This window comes from Apis cerana, linkage group LG11 (genome assembly GCF_029169275.1).
Source record: "Apis cerana isolate GH-2021 linkage group LG11, AcerK_1.0, whole genome shotgun sequence".
Classification (NCBI taxonomy): Eukaryota; Metazoa; Arthropoda; class Insecta; order Hymenoptera; family Apidae; genus Apis; species Apis cerana.
Genome location: NC_083862.1, coordinates 14205805 through 14227617, shown reverse-complemented (window position 1 = coordinate 14227617; position 21813 = coordinate 14205805). Strand labels below are relative to the sequence as shown.

Below are 21813 nucleotides of genomic sequence, written 5' to 3'. Positions count from 1 at the left end.
TTTTACTGGAAACGCGCCATGAATCGCTAAAGGATTCGTGGTAAGAGACATTTAAATCTTGAAAAAACTGGAAAATACATTTTTAAATTATTGGGAGGATTCTAGTGAAATTTAGGTTATATTTATTTCGTGCGGAATTGGGAGTGATGGTAAGGTAGTGGCGCATGAATTATCGAACGAGCGATTGGCGAGAAGTTTGTTCTAAATTTTGCTAAGATAATTTTAGAGAATCGATTATTTTTACTTCTTAAAGAATAATGGTAAAGTAGTGATGTGAATTATCGAACGAGCAATTCGTGAAAATTTCTTTGAATGTTTCATATAATTGATAATCGATAGAAATGGCGGATGAGAAATAACGTATGTGTTTGCTTTCAGAGGTGGAAAATTCATTACTGTGGGCGACAGAATTAGATTGCCGGATGACGTGACGATGGGATACATTATCGAACACTTGCTCAAGAAGCAACTAACCGTCGTCGAGCAATTCCATTCCCATCTGGAGCCCATGAAGTTTCTCAACAAGGACACTTTCGACGAGCAAGTATGTTTTTTAATTTTATTCTGAAATTACTGAAATAATTGTTCGGTTTTGAAAGGCACGTTACTCTCCAAAATTATGAAATTTTATCCAATTCCACAATTCCAAAACTCCAACCTGTCTACAATTCCATGCGCAATTCCTCAATTCCTTTTTAATTCTTCGATTCCAACAATTCAATGATCTCAGATTTCGAACATTTCGAAAAACATATCCTACAAAAATGAGCAAATTCCTAATTTTTCGATCTCTGTTATTCAATTCCATCATGCTGACGATTAATTTTTGACTCAATTCCACAATTCCTCTTAATTCTTCGATCTTCTTTATTTAATTCCATAATATCGACAATTCCACGATCTCAGATTCAAACATTTCGAGAGACGCGTTGTCCTTTAAAAATACGCAATTCCACAATTCCTCGATTCTTTTTAATTTTTCCCTCCCTGTTATTCAATTCCATTATGCCGAAGATTTCACTTTTTTTTACGCAATTTCTCTCAATTCTTCGATCTTTTTTTTATTTAATTCCAATTACATCGGCAATTCCGAACGACGAAAATCGATCGTGAAATCGAATGATACGCAGCATTCCGAGCTCAATCTCGGCTGCGTTCCAGCAACGATTGATTAATTGATCCGGTAGGAGGCGGTGGATTAAAAAAATCGACGAATGAAAGGTGGAGAGGGAGGAAGGAGAGGGAGAGGGGAAATTAAGATCGTACGGGTCGCAGTGTGAAGTCTAATCGTGGGTAATGGAATAATCCCCGCGATGAATCACCGTGAATGCCGGTCTCTTTCCTCACTCGAACTCGAACAATGACCAATTGATTCGATTGTTGTTGCTTTCCTCGTTTGTTGCTCTAGGTGGTGCACCATGGAACAGGTGATCGTCAACGTGCACCAGGTGTCGTTGCAACCTGCGGCAATTCCAAGATTCTACCGTTGATAATCCCACACACGCGTTTTTTAACCCCCTTATGGGCCATGCTTTTATAAAATTTTATTTCGTAAGTTATTTATCGAACGACTTGAATTAGCCGAGAAAAATATTCTTTCTACAACACTCGTGATAATAATCGAGCGACGATTGTAACCGTGATACGAGTCCCACGAATCTCCATCACAAAAATAATTGTCTAATTTATGACCCAAAATTTTAATCGTACTCATCTGACTCGTCATTGTGTTAAGGAGTTGAATAATAGGCCCAAATTACTCGGGCACGATATTTGAAACACGTTCGATCGAGTTTCCTTGAGAGATATTCTCGAAGATCTGACGCGGTATAAAACGAGGTGAAACTTTTCATCATTTCGAGGTAAGCACGAAAACGCTTGGAGAGCAAATATTTTCGTTTGGTTGGCAGAACTCGATCGGTCTCGCGTTTCACGCGATCGTGCCACGATCGTGTTGCCCCGAGACTCATGGTATGCGAAAATAAACGATATCGCGTTACTTTCCAACGACCGTGCACGTTTCTTCCTGCGCAATAGCCTCAACACCGATATCGAATCGTAATCCGAGGCGATAATAATCGATTAACTACGAGCGAAATTATTTCTCACATTCCATCCTTCATTTTTTGTTCCAGGTATCGTTCAGCTACTCGAAAGGTCCGAGGGACGAGTGGAATATTCTCAAGATCGACGGGTTCGACATGAAGGATGATCCGAAAAGGTGCGTATTGTTGATATTTTATTGTCAAAAGTTGAAAGAATTATTGGCTGGAGTTGCAATTCTATCGATATATCGATAATACAAGTTAGTTAATATAAGTTATATCGATAAATAGATTGAAATAGATTATTTTGAAATTTTGTTGAAATTTGTTAAATACAGATAGTATTTTTAATAATAACTTTTAATTAGAAAAGATATCTTGATGTATCAAAAAAATTATCAATATCGATAATCGATAATTATAACTCCATACGAATATTCTAATCTTTAATATCTATAAAATTTTTACAAAAATAATTCAATTATATCGTAGTATATTTTCTCCAATAACATGGTAACATTCACTAATACAATCACTCTAAATCCTATTAAAAAATAATCAGTCGACCGTATATCTTCTCCATTTTCCAAACACCTTGATCCAAGAAAAACGTCTGGAAAAATTCGTTGAACTTCCACGAAACTAATCTAACTCTTTTTATTATCGTATGGGGCACAACAGGTAGCAATGGAGAAAGAGTAATTAGTAGAGCGAAGAGCTACGTGTTTGCACGATATCTTCCTCCTTTCGTCCTTTTCCATTCCAAGTATCAACTATCCGCTTCGTTTTCCTCAGGTTTCCTCTTTTACCGTCTCCAGAAGCTCGAATCGCTCTGGTAATTGCTCTGTCCGCGAGGAAAAGGGAGCGAAAGCGGAAGAGTGGCGAAGGTTAATGACAAAGATGCCACGCCGCTCTTAATTGACTTTATTATAATTACTACTCGCCCTTTTACGTTTCCCTTTTTTCACCGTTCCTTCCTGTCCGCGCTATTTTTTCATTTTTCTTCCTCCTCTCGGTTTTATTCTCGACACGCGAGCATCAGTTCCACAGAGAGACAGGCCAACTTCCGTTTCTATGAATATTAACGAGATACTTTTCTGGAAAGTATCGGTTGCTCGAGAAAAGGAGAGAGTCTGGTTCGTTTTACCTGGAATTATCGATTCCTTGTAAATTTTCTCGAAAATGGGATTCCGAAGGATGAGAGGAAATTGGGATGGAAATTATTAACTTTTTTATATCGATGAATATATTTTGGATATCATTTCTGATATTTTAACTTTACGATATCGTTACAGCAAAAATTTCTCTGTTAATTTTAACTTTTATCGTTCCAAGAAAAATAGAAAAAGAATATTTGTTTTATTTTCAGAAAATCTTCGATTACTCAAAATTTAGTTTTAATACAAATTAATATTTGTATCTCCAAACTTCCATTTCTCTTCCGTCAATTTCTTCCCAATTTCTCCGTTTAACCTAACCTAACCTAACCTAATCTAATCTATGCTACGATTTATATATCTTTCACAATAGTTCACAAATTATCCAACGTACGACAGCGCTCCGCTAACAACAAGATATTCGCGCCTCGACGTGTCGATATTGTTCTAATTACAGATTCAGGTCGATCCACTGCCATCTGTTCCCGCACGTTCCCAATTGCCCGCACAGATGATAACCAGTCGGATGATCCAACTCGCAAACAAGAGGAGAATCGTGCGATCTCACGTTGCCTCTAACCGCAACGCCCATCAGTTCACTAACCGAGATCGAGATCGGTTAATAAATGTTATTGTTTCACGTTTTGTACAAAGATTAGATACGCGTAAAGATCGATGCAGAGTTTTTAAAAAAATCTCTTTTTTTAATTTAAAAACACATCTACAGAAGTCTAGTTTTAATTAAATAAATTAGAATTTTTTTTGCGCAATGATCAACCTTTTACAAAGAATTTTTTTTATTTTTTGTCGAAGTTTTATATCGTATTCTCATCTTGTATATAAGTTGTATATCATTGTATGAGTATTCGATGTTTTTGTATATAGGAAATTTATAGAAATACCTGGAGTTATCGTTCGAATTTAATATTTTTGACGACACGAAAAGTGAAACGAGATATTTTTTTTTTCTTTAAGATGTTCGTGTTGTTGAAAATGTAACGGGAAGATGTTTTGATCGATAATATTGGGTGAATTGGTTGTACTATAAAAAAAGAAAATATTCAAGGATTATTTGGCGACATTCTCGTCGCTGCATCATGGAATTACCTTAAGCTAGTCTCTCGTGTAAATAAACAGATGGTCATACCATGTGATATTTAATAGGCGTGAGTGGATTCGTGCTTTTGTGTCGATTGTGTAGTACCTATATGTTTCGAGAAAATCGGATACAATCCTATTTCTTTCTTGCGTGAGATGTATTTAAGAAGATAATAGTTTGATGAAATTAATTTGATGAAATTGTTAACGAAGACACAAAAATATCCTTACTCGCTTGATAGGCTATTCAGATGAGCAATAACTTTGACAGAGGTTAGGTTTATAGAGTCATGCATTCTTTATTCTATGATAGACCAGATTGACCGATTGGTCGAAAAAAAACGATAAAATAATTGTTCGTTTTTAATTAACAACGAAATAAAAATATTTTATCCAAAAAAATACATTATTGTATCCGATTTTTTCGTTCCCGTTCTGCGTGCTATTGATTTAATAAGTGTGCAATATCATGAAATACACAAAGAGAGAAATAGAATATTATCCATTAACCGACTTCAGTTCGGATTAATTGTTCTTTTCTTCGTTGTATTGCGTTTGTGCACCTGTTGCATTCGAATACTAGAAAAAGGAGAAGAGAAGAAAATCGGAATTTCCGTTGGAATCGGAAAACATGGCGAATGTACAATTATGTGCATTGTAACAATGAGGTTTTATATAATACACGGTACCTATTATACGACAGATACGATTTTAATCCACTCCTTGTTATAATTCCTCTTCCTGTTTCCTCGTTCAGAAAAATTCTATGCATTTAAATTCTTAATTAATATATTGTTAAATTTTAAAAATTTTATTTTAAATGATGACTCTGAATAATTTTTCAGATAGAAAAGATGATAGAAAGTTAAATTTCGAGATTTGAGTTCGGTTTAATTTCTGATATTACAAAGAGAAGAAGAGCACATGTATATTTGAAAAATTCGCGGAATCTGGAGAGATTTCTGTCCAAGTATCTCCATCTGTTTAAAATACGATCAAGTCGGTAAAGTTGTTCCCTTCTTTGATTCTCATAGCTTATGGCATTCTTTCAAAGGATATTTTGTTTTACGTTCGAAATATATTGTCGCTTGCAAGTTATACATTATTTTATCGAAATTTAATCATCATTCCGCATTTATTAACATCAATAATAATATTAAGAAAATAATTATTCTTTGAAACATTCACTTTATAGCGATCATCGGTCATGAAGAAAATCAGAGGTAAATCACAAATCGATAAAATTACGAAGATATTTATCGATAGTACTTCCTTCACGCATTTACTAATTATTTTTATTTCATTATTATCACTAGATTCTCAATTTAAACAATTTATTTCATTTATTAGATTCTATATTTTTCAATTAAAAAGAAACAATTTTTACAATGCTTAAAAACAATTTTTCGTCGCATGTTTTTTTTAGAATATTCATTTCTATACCACATAATAAAGATATCGTTTCACGATGATTCCGTTATATTATATTGCTTTTCGCGATTGCTCTTTTATGATGCGCCAATAAAAAAACATATAGTTGCACGAAAGTATATTCCTAAAATATATAAGTTAGACATGCAAATATTTATTCGATCATCTCTTGCGGAGTTATTTATTATTGAAAAGATCACGAATGAGTCTGCTCTCTCGTGTTTCATCTTTCGTACGAATTTTCATAAAATGCGCACGCGCACGAGCGACTTCCGTTCGATATGTTCAAACCGGAAACGTGCAGCATATATGTACAATTATTGAATTTATTATGAATTTTTTAACAGGTACAAACCTAATAATTTTCAGAGCTCGCAATCATTTTTGATTCTATTAGTTAAGTAAATTAAATAAATTAGATAAATTAAATAAATTTCAATCTATTATAGATATAAGTTATTTTTAATTTAATTACATTCAATACTTGTATCTCGAGCGTTAAGAGAACATAACGAACGTTTTCATGATGAAAATGAGAATTAGAGGAACAACGTTTTCCTCTAAGGAAAATTAATGTTGCCTCGAAGCAGTCTGAATGAGAGAACGAGGAATATTACGAGAAGTGACTTTTAGTTCCGTGGATGCAGTTGCCGACACGGAAGAGTGGGTTGGAAAAGAATTCTAGGTTGTTTGTAATGGAAAGATACAAGGATGCATTCAAGATGGAGCCACTGTCTTTGAACATTTATAAGCATTAGTTATGTTCCTCTATTTCATATTTTTTTTTTTTAAATGGTATACCTAATCTTAACGATATCATCTTACCACGTTTTCTAATCCCTAAATAATCCCTTTATAATTCCACTAAAGAATTTTCATTTACGCAGTGTTTTTTATTCTCATTAATGGATTAAAATGAACCAGCCTTTGAAGAGTCATTTTTAATATACTTCTATCTATTTAATTTATTTTTATAAATAAATAGCGTTTATTCATATGAAAACACGTGGAATATTAATCAAGGTATTAAAACCGATAATTCGAAAAGATAAAGAAAAGATTAATTCACGAGTAAGAGAATTAGTAGAATATATTTTTGCGACATTTTGTATATACTATATTTCGGTATTTTGACTGAAAGAGGACAGAGGAGGACAGAAAAGACGAAATTGCAACCGGATAGAGGTTAGATGCGAAGGAAAGTTTTCCAATAAATAACGTTTACGTCGACCGAGTGTCTCTTTTTCACATGTCACGTCGGAATATTGTAAAGAAATTCCCCGACGATATACATCTCTCCCCTTTCTCTTCTCGAATATTTATGAATTCTCAAAAGGCGAACGGTACGCGACGTGGATACCGAGAAACGCGAGACTATTTTCCTTTATTTCTTTTCCCCTTTCCTCGCTCCCTTTCGTTTTTCCCCAGGCGTGAGACCAATTTCTAATGGCGCCAAGATAGCACTCGTTTTTTGGCCCATATAATAATTTATACGATCAATCTCGGTTAGAATTTTTCACCAACCATCCATTTTACCTTAACGAATTGAATCAAAAAACATGATAAAAAATTCGAAAAACAAGTGAATTTTGTTTTTTTTCTTTCTCGAAATAAAAAGTAAAAATAAAATAATCGTAAAAATTAAATCATTAGACTTATCTCGTAATAATTTCCTTTGATCTAATCTAAAAATTCATCGTTATAAATGAAATTTCCATTCATTCCAAATTTGATGACGACGATGATATAATCTATTAATCTCGTATTTAAATCGCAATGACAGATAGTTAAGTTTGGAGAAACGAGATCGTCAGAAGGTATTACTTACGTTTCTTCTTCACGGATGTTTCATATCGTCAAGTGACTTTACTTCCTGTTGTCGTGCATACTTTCAAATCGATAGCGTTTTGCAGTAACGGAAATTCCACATCGGAAACGTATCCGTCTCCGTTTCTTGGAGACACGGAACACTTTTTAGGTTATGAACAGTTCGATGACATCCATTTCCGTTTATTGGGAAAAAATTATTAAAAATATTCGGTAAATTCCTTTAAATTTGCAAGGAATAAATACTACGTATAGTTTTTTTTAGAGATTTGATGATTCATATCTACATCTTCTTTGTGTTTCATTTTTTTAATCCAATATAGATTATTAAGTTGGCAATATTGGATTATTAAAACCGATATAAGCAACGATCGACACAATACAGTTTTTGATATTTTATTAGTAGAAATTGGTAAATAGATAGTGTTTACATATACGTATAATGTACGTGGATATTGGATGGAAGAGTGGGAAAAAGTGCATCCTCGGTCGCAGTCGGTGACGTAAGAGGTTGCAGCCAGCGGCCAGCAGATAAAGATGATGTAAGAACAGGGCTGGACTAACGTATCCTTGCACCCTTATATTTTTTTCTTTGTCGTTCCTTGATAAACTGAAATAATAATTCGTCAATTCAAATTAATTTTATTCGACTCTAACGAATCTCAAATTTCATCCAATAATGAAATTTTCAATAATTTCATTCACATTTTATTTTTATGATACGATTATTTTTATGGTAGAATTCGTAATGAAATTTCGATTGATATATTCCATTGTGAAGATTTATTGCTTGATATTCGTCAACAATTCAACTCGATCTCTTTACCGACTGTTGGTCATAAACGGATTAATTAATATGATACAAAAGTATCATAAAGAGCCGAACTTGAAACATTCAAAGTACGTCCAATTAACAGTTTTCCAGCCCATTGTCTTTCGAATTACCGCATTCATTCCATTTGTCCATTTACGAAAAAATCAAATACGATAAAAAGAAGAAAAAAAAAGAGAACCAAACATTCGAAAAAGCTCACATTCAAAAAACGATCGAAATTTAAATTTTACACGAGAGAGATCGAATCTCGAAAAACCACCTTTTATGGATCACGCGCCGTTCTCTTTCCAATTCCTCCTCTCTTTGCTCATTGTTCTCTTGTGCAGAAGCTGCAGGCAATTCGGAAGTTCCTCTCGAAACTGTCCCAAGCCAACATGACAGGGCGGTTCTCGATCGCGGTTCCGTCACTGAGGCAGAGATAAGAAGGGTGGGAGGGAGGGAGGGAGAGAGGTGGGAGAATCGTATGTAGGTCGTACTGTCAGTGCCACGACCCGGTTTCAGTAGCTGCCCTCCTGCCTCCACCTAGCCCCTCGGACCCAGAATCCATCCCCGAAACCGTCGTCCTGCGTCACCTCGGTCGGTCTGCAAATCCCTAAATACATTTCCAACCTCTTCCTCTTCCCTCCACCTCTCTTTCTCACGCTCGTTCTCTCGCTTACTCTCGCGTCACAATGACGTATTATTCGCGACACATCCCCGTTTTCATGATGAGTTCACGCCGAGAATTTTTCGGTCGAATTTGGATAGGGAAGGGGGAAGGAGAGAGAGGAAGATAAACTTGTTTTTATGCGATACAGGATTTATTTATTTATTTCTTTTTTCCATTATTCTTAGATGGAAGATTTAAAATTTTAAGATTTGAAATTTGTGCAAAAGTTGAGAAATTGGAGGCATACGTATTTCCATGTCTAAATGTAAAATTAAAAATTTTCAAAATTTATTAAATGTATGAATGTATATATTTTTAATTTCTAACCAGGATCGATTACATTTTTTATATCTTATATATCTTGAAACGACTTGCTGTTTTTTATTTATAAAATATCTTGAAACAGAGAAGAATGGGCAAAATTTCCAAAATTTATCCACAATTTTCTACTCTTGTTATTACAACCTGACCTCTTCATCTCGGACGTTTCTATTTAAAGTAAACAAACATTGCGAAATTCATCCAACCCAAGAAAAAAAGAAGAAGAAGAAACTCTGCCCCCCCCGAAAATTCCCATCCCGTTCTTGGCGCGATCCTCGCGGGATCCTCGCGTAATGAACATTTAGAAAATTTTGCCCAGACATAATTTCTCGCCCCCTCCGCAGAAGTAATTATCCGTGGTAATTATTCAAATTGGAATATCGGCGAAACGATTGGAAACGAGAGGGGCGCCGATTCGCGCGAAATAATTCCAGCGTCTCTCCCCCCTCCTCTGGCGCAAGCTTCAATTTCTTTCTCCCATCCCCTCTTCCACTGCTCTCCCACTGTTTCCCCTTCCACTGCTCTCGCCAATATTATATCCGAGACACTCGAAACCAGCCCAAGTAGTCCCTTAAAACGTCGTATTCGCGAGTAATTATACCAAATAATTATCGGGTATCGCGGTAGCAATTACTCGAAACAGTCGTCGAGGAAATAATTCGAGCACGTTTCTTCGTGATCGTCGTCGTTGACTCTGGTTGGGTTTCCTTCTTCTTCTTTTTCTTTCTTTCTTTCTTTCTTTTTTTTTTCTTTTCTTTTTATGATATTTGAGATGTTTGACAAGTGGAATTATTTTTTTTTTTGTGATTCGATGATTATATTAATTAACGATTATGATTTCGAGTTTGATTCATTAAGAGATACGTTAATTCGAGTTATTTAATTGTGAACTGAACGAAGGATCGTAATTCTGTTTCTTTACGATTTATCGATTAATTTGGTAATTTGGCGGGTTAGGGAATTTCTAGTGAATTTCTACTTCTTTTTTTCCCCCAAATAATCGGGAATCAGTGATAGGCAAAAATTTGATAGTTGAATAATAATAATAATAATCGAAAATAATACGAATAAATAAATTATTTAAGCATTTTAACGAGTAACTGATTAATTAAAGTAACTTTATTCGAGATTTTTAACTTTTAGTTACTTTTTCAACGGGTTAATTAATCCAACTCTGTCGTGGAACGAGTAAATTTTTAAAATCTCTCCGTTCTCAGATAGCTAAGAATTCAAAACACTTAAGTTTTAGAATATTTATTCGAATTCTCAAATACAAATATTCGAATTCTTCTTACAATATTTTCAATCTAAAAAAGAAAAAGTCTAACTGTTAAATTGAAAAAATTCACTAAATTATCGATCGAGTCGATGCGTCACATCGTATACCCAAAGCGTTAGAAATCGCAAAAGTTTCGATTGGAGGAGATAGTAGTGGGGAGGGGGAAAAGTAATTTATCGCGAGATATATTCTCGCTTCGATTCTCAGACGCTAAACTCATTATCGTGGAAGCGCACACGTATCACGGAGTTCATCAATTTCTCGCATTTGCATCGCTAGAATCCGCTCAGACGCGAGGCCTCATCCGGAATCGACTCATCCCCATTCGATCCCTTTCCACTTGACAATTCTGCCCCTCCCCTATCCTTCAAGAAAAAAAATCCAACAACAAAACCGATTCTTGTCGAAAGTATCGAGATCGACAAATTTTTCAAAAAGATATAATAACCTTGACAATCTTAAATAAACCTAAAAAAGTTTCTTGATTTTATTATTGGTCGCAGTGAAAAAATGTTTCGAATGGGTTGAAGTTGAACTAATAGAATATAAGTTTTTTTTTAAATGATGTATTTTTAATATATCGATATTTTTTATATAATCGTCAAACGCGTGGAAGAAAGACTTTGGAAAGTTAGTGGAACAGATCTGACATCATCAGACAACAACAAGTAACATAAATTATCAGCGTGTATCGAGATAATCGTGGTTTCGCAAGTAGTATGTATCAATCTTTCGTCAGATACGTGGAGGAAGACAAGTAGTGTAGGTCCATCATTTGTCAAACACATGGAAGAAAGATTTCTCATTTTCAAACAAGTCCGTCACACGTATCATAGAGTGAGACGTTCGTTTTATAAGTAGTATAAACCTATTATTCGTCAAACGCGGTGTGAAAGAATACAAAATACAAAGAGCAAACATTTTCACACGAGTGGTATAGATCGGCCACATATCGGGCAGTCATTCTCGGTCGATAATTGGCAAAATGCTGTTTTTCAAATCTTCGTTAAAATATCAAGAATATACAATTCTCAAAAAAAAAAAAAAAAAAAGAAAAAAAAGAAAGAAGGAAAAAGAAAAGAATGTTCGAAAATTAAGCAATGCAGAGCAATCGAGAAATGGAGGAAAAGAGCAAAAGAGGCAAGAGTGAACCGCAGGAGCGAATATGGCGGAGATTAAATGGAAGATTAAAGGAGAGATTAAAATAAACTGGAAAGAAGGCGTAAGTAATTTCGTTCGTTTAAATTTTCGACGAAACTCGCATGGAAAATATGGCATGGTCGGCCGAAAAGCAGGAAGGAGGAGGAAGTAGGAGGAAGCGGCGCGTGCACTCGCATACGCGCGCGAAATCGCCCGATTAGTATGGCCGCCTGTGAACGAGCCTGTGGGGTTATTCAAATTGGAGAAAACGCTCGGCGTAGGATCTTGAATATTCAGCACGTCGCTCACACGGATGTCCTGCGACAGGATAACACCGAATACGGGTTCCCGTGCCGGCTTACCAGACAGGAAACACCATCCTCGCCAACCGTTTGCCGAGGATCAGAAAATAATCTCCAACCGAGTGAATTTTGCCCACGATCGATTTGTTCGAACCGCGTATGTTTTCGAGTATTAATTAACATTGGAAGGATCGAATTATATCTGACCGATTGCCCGAAAATGCGTAGTCCGTTCCACTTTCACTATCTTTCTTCTCGAGAAGTTTGCTCGACAAATGGTAATCCTATACTACTATTCGGTATGTCCGATAAATGATCGATCTGTACTATTTATCAGACGACGATCGTCTTATTTTGTGCATAGTCACGTCTGACACGTGACTGATTTGCGTTACTCGTTGTTGTGAAAATGCGAATGGCTTGCTCCATTTATTTTTCAATCTTTCTTCCATGTCGTTTTGACAAACGAATATTCCTTTACGACTATTCGTCTTAAAATGATTATCTTATTCTACGTATCTGACGAAAGATTGATGTATAATATTTGTATAAATAAGATCTGATTTACTTGTTGCTGTCTATTCCATTTAGTTTCATATTTTTCTTCTACGTGTCTGACAAATGACAGTCCTATACCACTTGTCTTAAATCGACTGTTTTATTTTATAAAGTCTGACAAATGGTTGACCTACTTACTCGTCTCACCACAAAATGTTCTTTCTTACGTATATATTCTTTTTAAAATCGTCAATATATTACTTATAATCGTGTAAAATAGAAGATTATCGAATAATCTGAATATGTCGGATGACAATTGAGACGAGGAGACAATTAAAGATTCTCGTTTGATTCGATTCTTGGTCATCGATATCGCCTGTCGTTAGGCCTATCAGAAATTGATCAGAGCTACGCGCGAAGGGATGCAGCCGTTGGGAAATCCAAGCAGACCCTTCTCTGGCGGTTTAATTAATTTATCAAGGCAGACGATGTCCTCTTGATTCGACTCGACGTTCATTATAGATATCCTCGTCGACATTATATACCGACCGTTCGCGTCTCACCTTCTGGGAATCATTCCGTTTAAGATGAGAATAATTTCCTGTAAACATCTCCTTCCATTTCCTATCTATCGTTTTTTTTTTCATTTGTTTTTTTCATCTTTTCTTTAGATTCTCACATTTTTTTGCAATACAATTTTTTCTTAGTCATTTTTTTTATAAGTTCTAATGTTTATTTTCTTCTATGCTTAGATAGAGATCGAGAACAAAAAATTCTTTGTCGACTTTAAATCCATCATTTGCATCTATCATTTGCATGCCATTTATATATGTTTAGCTATTGTTAAACAATCCCATTATCGTGTTGTAAATCGTTACTAATCGACTCTCTTTTTATCCACTATCTTCAAATCCCTTAAATCCCTCAAATTCCTTGACCTGGAAAGATTGATCCAGAATGAGTTTCGAAAGTTTTCTTGCTTTTTTCGTTGAGACGCGCGGACCATGGAGAGTGTCCTTTCTACTACATTACATACTCGATCGAGATGCACGGACCATGGAGAGTGCTCTTTTTATATCGCACGCTTGACCAATCAGAATCTCAGTACTCTAGTACTCTAGTTTCTCTATTTAACATTCTTACAGAGAAAAATATTTAACGCGATATTCGAATAATCGAGATCGCTATATCTATTTTCATTCGAGTTTCTTTCAAAATTACTTATACATGCGGATCATTTTCGCTTACTACCAGAATAAGTTTCCGGTATTCTATTAACGCGTCTCGAGACCCATTTCGATTGTCCCTTCCCCAAGAATTACACCTTCTTCCATACCGTTTCTCCTCGCCATTTTTTCTCTCCCTCCCACTCCACTCTTCTCTATTCCTCCACGGTGAAATTACGTTTCACGGGGTCCAAGAAATCTCATTTCCGGGGAACTCGAATGTTATTCTATTTTCCGTCTCTGTTTCTGTACGAGAGCGTCAACGAGTTTTGCGATTCGGCCCGTGGAATAATCCGTTGTTGCAATAAAGGACGTAGAAACGTAAACGAGCCACGGTTCAAAAGGAAAAGGTTTCTCCCTCTTTTACCTTGCAAACAAATTCGTATCCAATCCACGAACGCTATCATTACGACCGAGAGGAAATCGGCCGCTATCTTTTTTTATTTCTTCGTGAATATTCCACGAGCATTCGGCTTAATGGCCAATCGAAATGATTCTAGCACCGTCTTCATATCACGATACGTGTATTTGAACGCGTTGAATGTTTTTTTCCGATTAATTACGTGCACGACGAAACGAGAGAAAGTCAAAGTCTCCGTGGCTACTAATTATTTATTAAAGAATTCTTCGATCCGGAGAAGATTTTATACGCTTGTACTACTCGCAGTGGAAAATTAAAGGATAAGTGAACGTTAATTATAAATCTTCTATCTTCGTCGGTTAATACCAGTCGATGAACGAGAATCATATTACTCGTAATAAAGAATTAAGACGTTACTTAATTATAAACATGTTTGAATTTTTATTAATCAATATTATTTATAATCGATGAACGAGATTTTTACAAAATTAGTTAACGTCGATTATATCCACTCGTCCTAGTTGCAATCAAAATTTTACAGAATCATACTATAATATTAATTACAAATTTCCCTTCGATCGACTTTATCAGCCAACGAACGAGATTTTATAGAGTCAACGTTAATTATAAATTTCACCAAGCCAATTTGATCGAGTAATACTTACTTAAATCAATAAGATTTTACAAAGTATTGTATACTACTATTCGATACAAAGTTGAAGACGTCAGTTAATTATCAATCCCTTCATGTCGGAGTCGTCGTCGGCCAATACCACTTTCAATCGGTCGCGCACATTACAGAGCAACGCTACTCGTACTCGATCCCTCGATACTTTCCAATATTTATCTCGAGCGCCGAACAGACACAATACCTACTTGTGGACATCGCCGGAGGTGTGGTGTCCAATCGGTGACCCAATAAACGAACTCTTCATCCCCCTATAAACTTCTTACTATCCGAACTAACTGGATATTATAGAGCCACTCCATTTTTCCATTGCCCCCGCACCTGCATCCTTTCCCAACGAGACCACCAACCTTTCATTGTATCATCGCCTCCAAACTCGAATTAAGCTCGATTATCATTTATCATCGATCCATACTACTTAAAAACCTCTCGGTATCAATACTCGACCCAACACCTTTTCACCTCGGCGTTCTCGAAACATTCTTTACACTTTTTCTCCAGTTCGTTCCTTTTTCCCCTCTCTCCTTTCGAACAGGGTTAAAGAGCGGAAGAGAAGGAGGTGTTCATTCACGGAAAAGGTGTTTTCGGCACGAGGCCAGGGGAGGAGGGGGAACCGCGCGACTTTAAGTTGCCGGCCGAGGCTTTCGAAGCCGACGAAAGTGAAAGCTCTTCCCCCTCGTCCTTTCACTAGGGGAGGGGGAGAGACATGCATTCGGAAGAAGGTCGGCGGAACCCTAGAGACCGTGTAATCCCCTTCGAGGGGATGCACTTGATTTTCTTTCGACTCTCGACCCATCCCATCCATCGGCAAGGGGATGGTCTTAACGAAGAGGTCGACGACCCTCCAACCCTTTTCTTCATCCCTCACCGTTCGTGGTGGACGACCGTTGTCCAACTCTCCCCCCCTCTCTCTCTCTCTCTCTATGTCTATTTATGAATAATACTCTCGAACGTTCAGAAGTGGAATTCTCACGAGTTGAAATTTCATTTCAAGCGTGGCCTCTTAAACGGGCGATAAGTTTGATTTCCATCGTATAATTATTCGATCTGTCGCCGATCATCGATTGTTCGATGATTATTCAATTTTTTTGTTCGTATCGCGTAAAAAACGAACGATTAAATTCACGGGAATCGAGAATCAAGGGCGCCAATCCTTAATGGCGTTGGGACCGATTAATAAAACTAGATTCGCAGCTGCGACCAACCTCGGTGGTTGCATACGCGCATGCGCGCACTTGGCGCTGTTTACCCGTGCAAATTTTCATATTATAGGGACGGTCTATTGGCTGTCGATAAATGGTTTCATTAGTCGGAGGAACGGCCGTGATTCAGGCCGTGGACAAAGTTTTCGCCTGGTGGAAAAATGGCGATAGTTCCCCTCCCCCCTTGGAAGGGTTTGGATATTTATGAATTTTCCAATGGATCATATTGGTAATTTGAAAATAATACAAGGCCAGTCTCTCGTAACACAATTGCTTCGGATTGTTTCGTGAATTATTTCTCGTGGAAAAAATTTGTAGAAGGAGAGGGGAAGGGGGAGAGGAGAGGTATATTGTTTTTCAAGTGCACAATTCTCTATTATTATATTAGGGGATGTTTCAACTTATTAAATTTAAAACTTGTTTAAAAATCGAGAAAATTAAAATAAATAAACGAAAGAACATTTTTTTCGAACATTTTTTTTTATAAAACGAATAAATTACCTCTGCCCCTGCATCAAGAATCGTTAATTTTCTATCGAAAAAGCAATCTTCCCATAATTGATTGAAAAAAAAAAAAATACAATTCGAACGAATTGAACAAAACGATCGATTACACGTGAAATTAGATTAAATGAAAAAAAAAAATCAATTTTATAAATTGGAAAATTCATCGATGCAGCTTTTATTCTGGCTTAATTTTTCGGCGGATGCGGAACATTTTGGAAAGAGATTGAACGAGTAACTTTTCTTCATTCAAATTCGATTAATGTTGTTATTACAATCAATAAAATATTCCATTCTCCTTAATTAAGAGCGTTCCAAAAGCGTTCTAAACTCTTCAAATTTCGCGATACTCACGATCCTTTGATATATTCCAATCCACAACACGATATTCAATTTATAACAATTTTAAATCTTTATTTATCGCATTCAAACACCAATATTGCTATCCAATATTCCTCTTCCATCGAGAAATAAAAATATCGTTTACGAATTTACAATCGGTCACTCATCGAGATTCTTCGTCGATTTGTTGTACATTTTTCGAACCTAACCTCAAAATTGGTCGTGGAACGGGTTGGAAAGATTAATTTGAAAATTTAAGAGTTAAAATAATAAACGAATAAAAAGTTAGCTTACGATAATAAATTCATTTAACGAATTTATGTACTTGTACGTGATATAAATTTATACAGTTGACTGCTTTTTGTATAATTTATAATCTTTCGCTGCAGTTGAACGCAGCGCTATTCTACGCGTTGAATGATAAATTGGTTGAGTATTTTTTTTTTTTAATTTAATTTTAATCGTTAAAATTTTATTCATCTCTGGAACCTAACCTCGATTTTTTTTCAAATTCTTTTTCAATGACAAAGAGGTTCGAAATTTTAATCATAGTAAATGAAAGTATTCGAGCAGAGTTGGATACGTTTGAAAAATTAATTTAATAACGATTAAATTTATTTTGAGTAATAATTTCGTTTAAAATGCTCGAATAACGTTTATAACTACTATAGTTGACGTTTGCATAATTATTCGCGGTTATTCTATGCTTTGAATAATAAATTATTCAAATAGCTCATTAAACTAACTTTATTCTTAATGTCTTTACCGCTTCGTTGCAATTTAAATGCCATTTCTATCTTGTAACTTTCTTCACGTATAAAACTAACATATATATACGTACATATAGCGTTCCATTCTCTGTAAATTTTTCCGAATCGAAATTCTTCTCGCTCATACGATCAAATGCGAGATAACTAATTCGAATTTGAGAAAGCGAAGAGATGGTTGGATAAATTTTTTAGATTAAAAAATAAAATTACTCGAACGATTTTATTATTCAAAAAGCGTCGAATAACTCTGTTTAACAAATTCGAACATTTCACTTAAAGCTAGACTCGTCCAGTACAAATCGCATCCATCGTTCCTCTTCATCACGACATATATCTTACAAGAAAGATCATTACCTAATTCTCCAAAGCTTAAACTTAATTTTTCAAATATAAACGAATATTACGTCACAATTACGACACAACTCGTGCATAATCATCACATTCTTGAGACATCTTCTCGAGGAGATTTTCTTATTTTTTATTTTTTTTTAGAAAAAGAATCCACTTGCATCTATCTCCGTATCACCAAACCATCGCCCAACTTTCTCTCGGATCGAAATCTCTCGTAATCTCCAACCCCGTTTCTTCAATTTTCGAAAGGAGAGAGAGACGAGAGCACGGCCGAATTTCGAGCTCACCAACCCGTGTTGACAGCGCGTAGCGCAGCTCGCTCCGCTCTGGATTGTCGTGCCGGCCCGCGCGCACTAATCAATATGGAGGGGAGCGCTTTCGAAGCGAGTAGGGGTGCTCACCCCTCACTCCTTCCAACTATCCCAGCCACGTTGCGCCCTTCTCTTCCTTCCAAAAAACTTCTCCACTCTCCTATCTCTCTTCCATTCACGCACCAGGCAGAAAGCTTCTCGCTCACTCTTCCTTCCAAAAAATCCTCTTCTCCCTCTTTTCTTTCTTTCCTTTTCCCTCTCGCTCACCCTTTCTTCCAAAAAAACTCTTTTCTTCCTTTTTCCGTCGCATCTCCTTTTTATCCACGCACGAGAGAGAAACTCTTTCTCTCTCATTCACCCTTTCTTCCAAAAACCATCTCTCTCTCTCCTTCCTTTCTTTCACTTCATCCTTTCTTTCAAAAAGGGTTTTCCTTCCTTTTTTCGCCGCATTAAGTCGTATCTTTTTCTTTCTCTTTTCTTTCTTTTCTCCTCCCTCTCGCTCACCCTTTCTTCCAAAAAACCGTCTTCCCTTTTTTTTCCACTGCTACATCTCTTTTTCACTCATGTACAAACCCTTTCTCTCTCTCTCACTCACCCACCCTTTCTTCCAACTATCCCAGCCACGTTGCACCGTTCTCCTCCCTCCCAGACCCCCTTTTTTCCCTCGTACACTCGCGCCTCTCCCTTCTCTCTCCATTCACCCGCAAGTCCCTCTCTCTCTCTTTTTCTCTCTGATGACGATGGAAGGGACGGTGGAGGAGGGAATGGAAAGCGAGCGCAGCTGGGGGGTTGGAACGGTTGGATCCGCTCAGTAGGTATCGCGACGCGCTGCCGGCCGTAGCGCGCACTCTCCTGGCCCTCGAACTGGGTCACAAGCCCTCCGGACGAGGCACCGAGCGGAGCACACCGGGGCCAGTTGCGCGCCACGCAACACACGCGACACGCTCCCTCGTTACTCCCCTTCCCCTTTTTTTTATCATTATTATTATCATTATACAGAGAGACGAGGAGACGCTTCGTTTCTCGTTCTCCTGTATACGGGAAGTATATACGTGTTTTATCCTCGTTCGTGTTCTCTCGGTTCGTAGAGTGATATATGTATGTATGTATGTATGTGTATATATATATATATATATGTATTTATACATATTGGAGGATTTCCAAGGAGGATGTGCGAAGTGGGTGAATTTTTGAAAGAGTGTAGGTTAGATTTTGGGAATTTGAGAGAGAGAAAGAGAGAGAGAGAGAAAGAGTTTACGCGAGCGAGTTGATCCTTTGGCATTTTGGAAGAGTTGGCTGGGTTTGGGTCGCGAGGACTGGTCAAGGACGTGCGGTGACGCAAGCTCTCGCAACAGCCTTTGGCGGCCTTTCGTTTACCAGAGTTTTCCTTTCCGAGCTTCTTCGTTATTAATCGATGGTACTCGATACCTGCAATAATTAGTACGGTTATTCGATAGTTAAACACTATTATCTGGTAATATTAAATAGATACTATTGGATACTACTTAATACTAATTTATCAGAAAAAGGTGAGAGCAATTGAATAATAATATATTATCTAAATATCAGATACTATTCTATTAGGTGATAGTAATAGTTATCGTTAATAATAGTTATCGTTAATAATATAATAATTTTTAGTTACTCTCAATAATTTTCTCGATAAATTGTTATTGAGTAATTTTTCAAGATATGTATAACGTGAAGAACGCAAAAATTGCGAAAGCTCGAATTAAGGAGCAAGATCTCGATCGCAATAACGATCACGTGTGAAAGTGCGAGGTGGAGGACAGAAGGAGGATCGATAGTCCCTTTGTGGATTCCTTCGTGGAGGGAAAAAGCTGGTTCCTCTTCTTTGATCGGATCGAAACGAGGAAAAAGTGTGGCCGTTTTCTCCCTTTCCCAGTCAGACATCGTTCGTGTCGACGCTCGTAACTCCACCGAAACGAACAGTCCGCCGATTCTTCAAAGGGAGGAGGATCTCGCGTATCCACTTAAACTTCACGGGAATTTTAACATTAGGAGGAGGAAAAAAAATGCTTCTTCTTCATCTTTACATGTGTCGTGATTAATCGTCTGAAATGCAATAGTTCGAATTATTTCCTTTTTCCATTGATTAACGTAACGATTCTTCCTTTTCGTTCTCAAATTAAAAAGAAAAAAGAATTTTCATTTCTTTATGTGTTTGTTCTCAAAAATCGAAGAAGGAAAATCGTTAAAGGTTAGATTTTACTTACTTTCGTCGAGGAAGATTCGAAAAGGAAAATGATCCTTCCATTTGCGAATTAGGTTAGGTTTCAAAATCGTTCAAATTTCTCCGTACGGGTTTCGAACGTAAGGTTAGATTAGGTTAGGAAACTCGTAACTGCGTTTCCTTCACTCGTACGTCACTTTCATCGAAGAGGATAATACTTACATTCGAAAAAGAATTCTTCGAACTTTCGCATAACCTTATATCCATCATTGTGGGAAAAATGTTTTCAGTAACCGTTTTAACCATATCCCATTCGCACATTATGATGATTCGCATCCTCGAAGGGAAGATCGTGCATAAAACCCTTTCAAACTTCCATCCCATGTTTCCTCCTTCTTTCATTAGTATCCTCCTCTTTTCTCACGTTTTCAACCTTCCTCCCTTCTCCACCACCACCACACTTTCAATCATTTCCACCCTCGCTCTGACCCCCCTCCTTCGTTCGCCTCGATCAAAAGTCATCCCTCCCCCTTCCCCAAGTCTGTTCCAACCCCCATCGCGTGGCTCCGACTAATAGGTCGGCACGGCTGGGGAGAAGGCGAGATTTCACGGTATTAAAAACGATCCCGCCGCGGAAATTCGAGCAATCTGTCTGATGGAAGGACAGCACGCCGCTGACAAACTACTTTCAATCAACCGGCCGGGTATACGTCGCGGAATATACATTTTCAGATTGCCAGTTTCTTTCGCGACGCGCCGTGTCTTTTTTCTTCTTTTTTTTTTCTTATATTCTCTTGTGCCACGCCGTTTCCCTTTTACGATCCCTTTATTTCGAGGCGTCGAGGTTGTTTTTAGCGAAACGAGACGATGACACGTTGTTGTCGGTCCGAGCAATCGATATCTCGCGTGTCGAGCACAGTGTCACGGGGTCATCCATAACTTTTCCCTCTTTCGAGGCCGCCTCGAGGAGGATTCTTTTTTGATCGAATTCCCTGTCTGGGCGACGGATGGATTAGTGAGGAAAGGTGACTTTGGTTTTTCGATCACTTCTCCATCGTTTGTTCTTGTTTCTTGTTAGAATAGAATGATTTCTTTTTAATTGTTGCTCTTTTGATTGTATTCTTGTTTCTTATTAGAGTAGAATTATTTGGATTGTTCTAGATTTTTTATTGCTCCTCTTTGATTTATTCTTGTTTCCTGAAAAAAATAGAATGATTTAGAAATTTAAATGAGAGATAAAGTATGTAGAATATCAAATGATGGAAGAAGAGATGAACTATTG

At 36.9% G+C, this 21813-nt stretch overlaps 2 protein-coding genes across 7 annotated transcripts in view; both read left to right on the top strand.

Moving 5' to 3' along the window:
- LOC107995872 (fringe glycosyltransferase) overlaps positions 1-5000 on the top strand; it is a 67762-nt gene extending 62762 nt beyond the window's left edge. The window contains exons 7-9 of the mRNA XM_017053598.3: positions 379-544; positions 2136-2221; positions 3660-5000. Coding sequence (XP_016909087.2) covers positions 379-544; positions 2136-2221; positions 3660-3717 — 310 coding nt within the window. The 3' untranslated portion in view covers positions 3718-5000. The remainder of the gene's footprint in view (positions 1-378; positions 545-2135; positions 2222-3659) is intronic.
- Positions 5001-18749: 13749 nt separating this feature from the next.
- LOC107995824 (uncharacterized) overlaps positions 18750-21813 on the top strand; it is a 146610-nt gene continuing 143546 nt past the window's right edge. The window contains exon 1 of one of the 6 annotated variants that reach the window (XM_062082240.1): positions 18750-19417. The gene's annotated coding sequence lies outside the window, so the exon portion shown is untranslated. Of the gene's footprint in view, positions 19448-20992; positions 21557-21813 lie in introns of those variants that run through there. The other 5 variants (XM_028665714.2, XM_017053539.3, XM_017053535.3 and 2 more) reach the window with 5 other exon arrangements.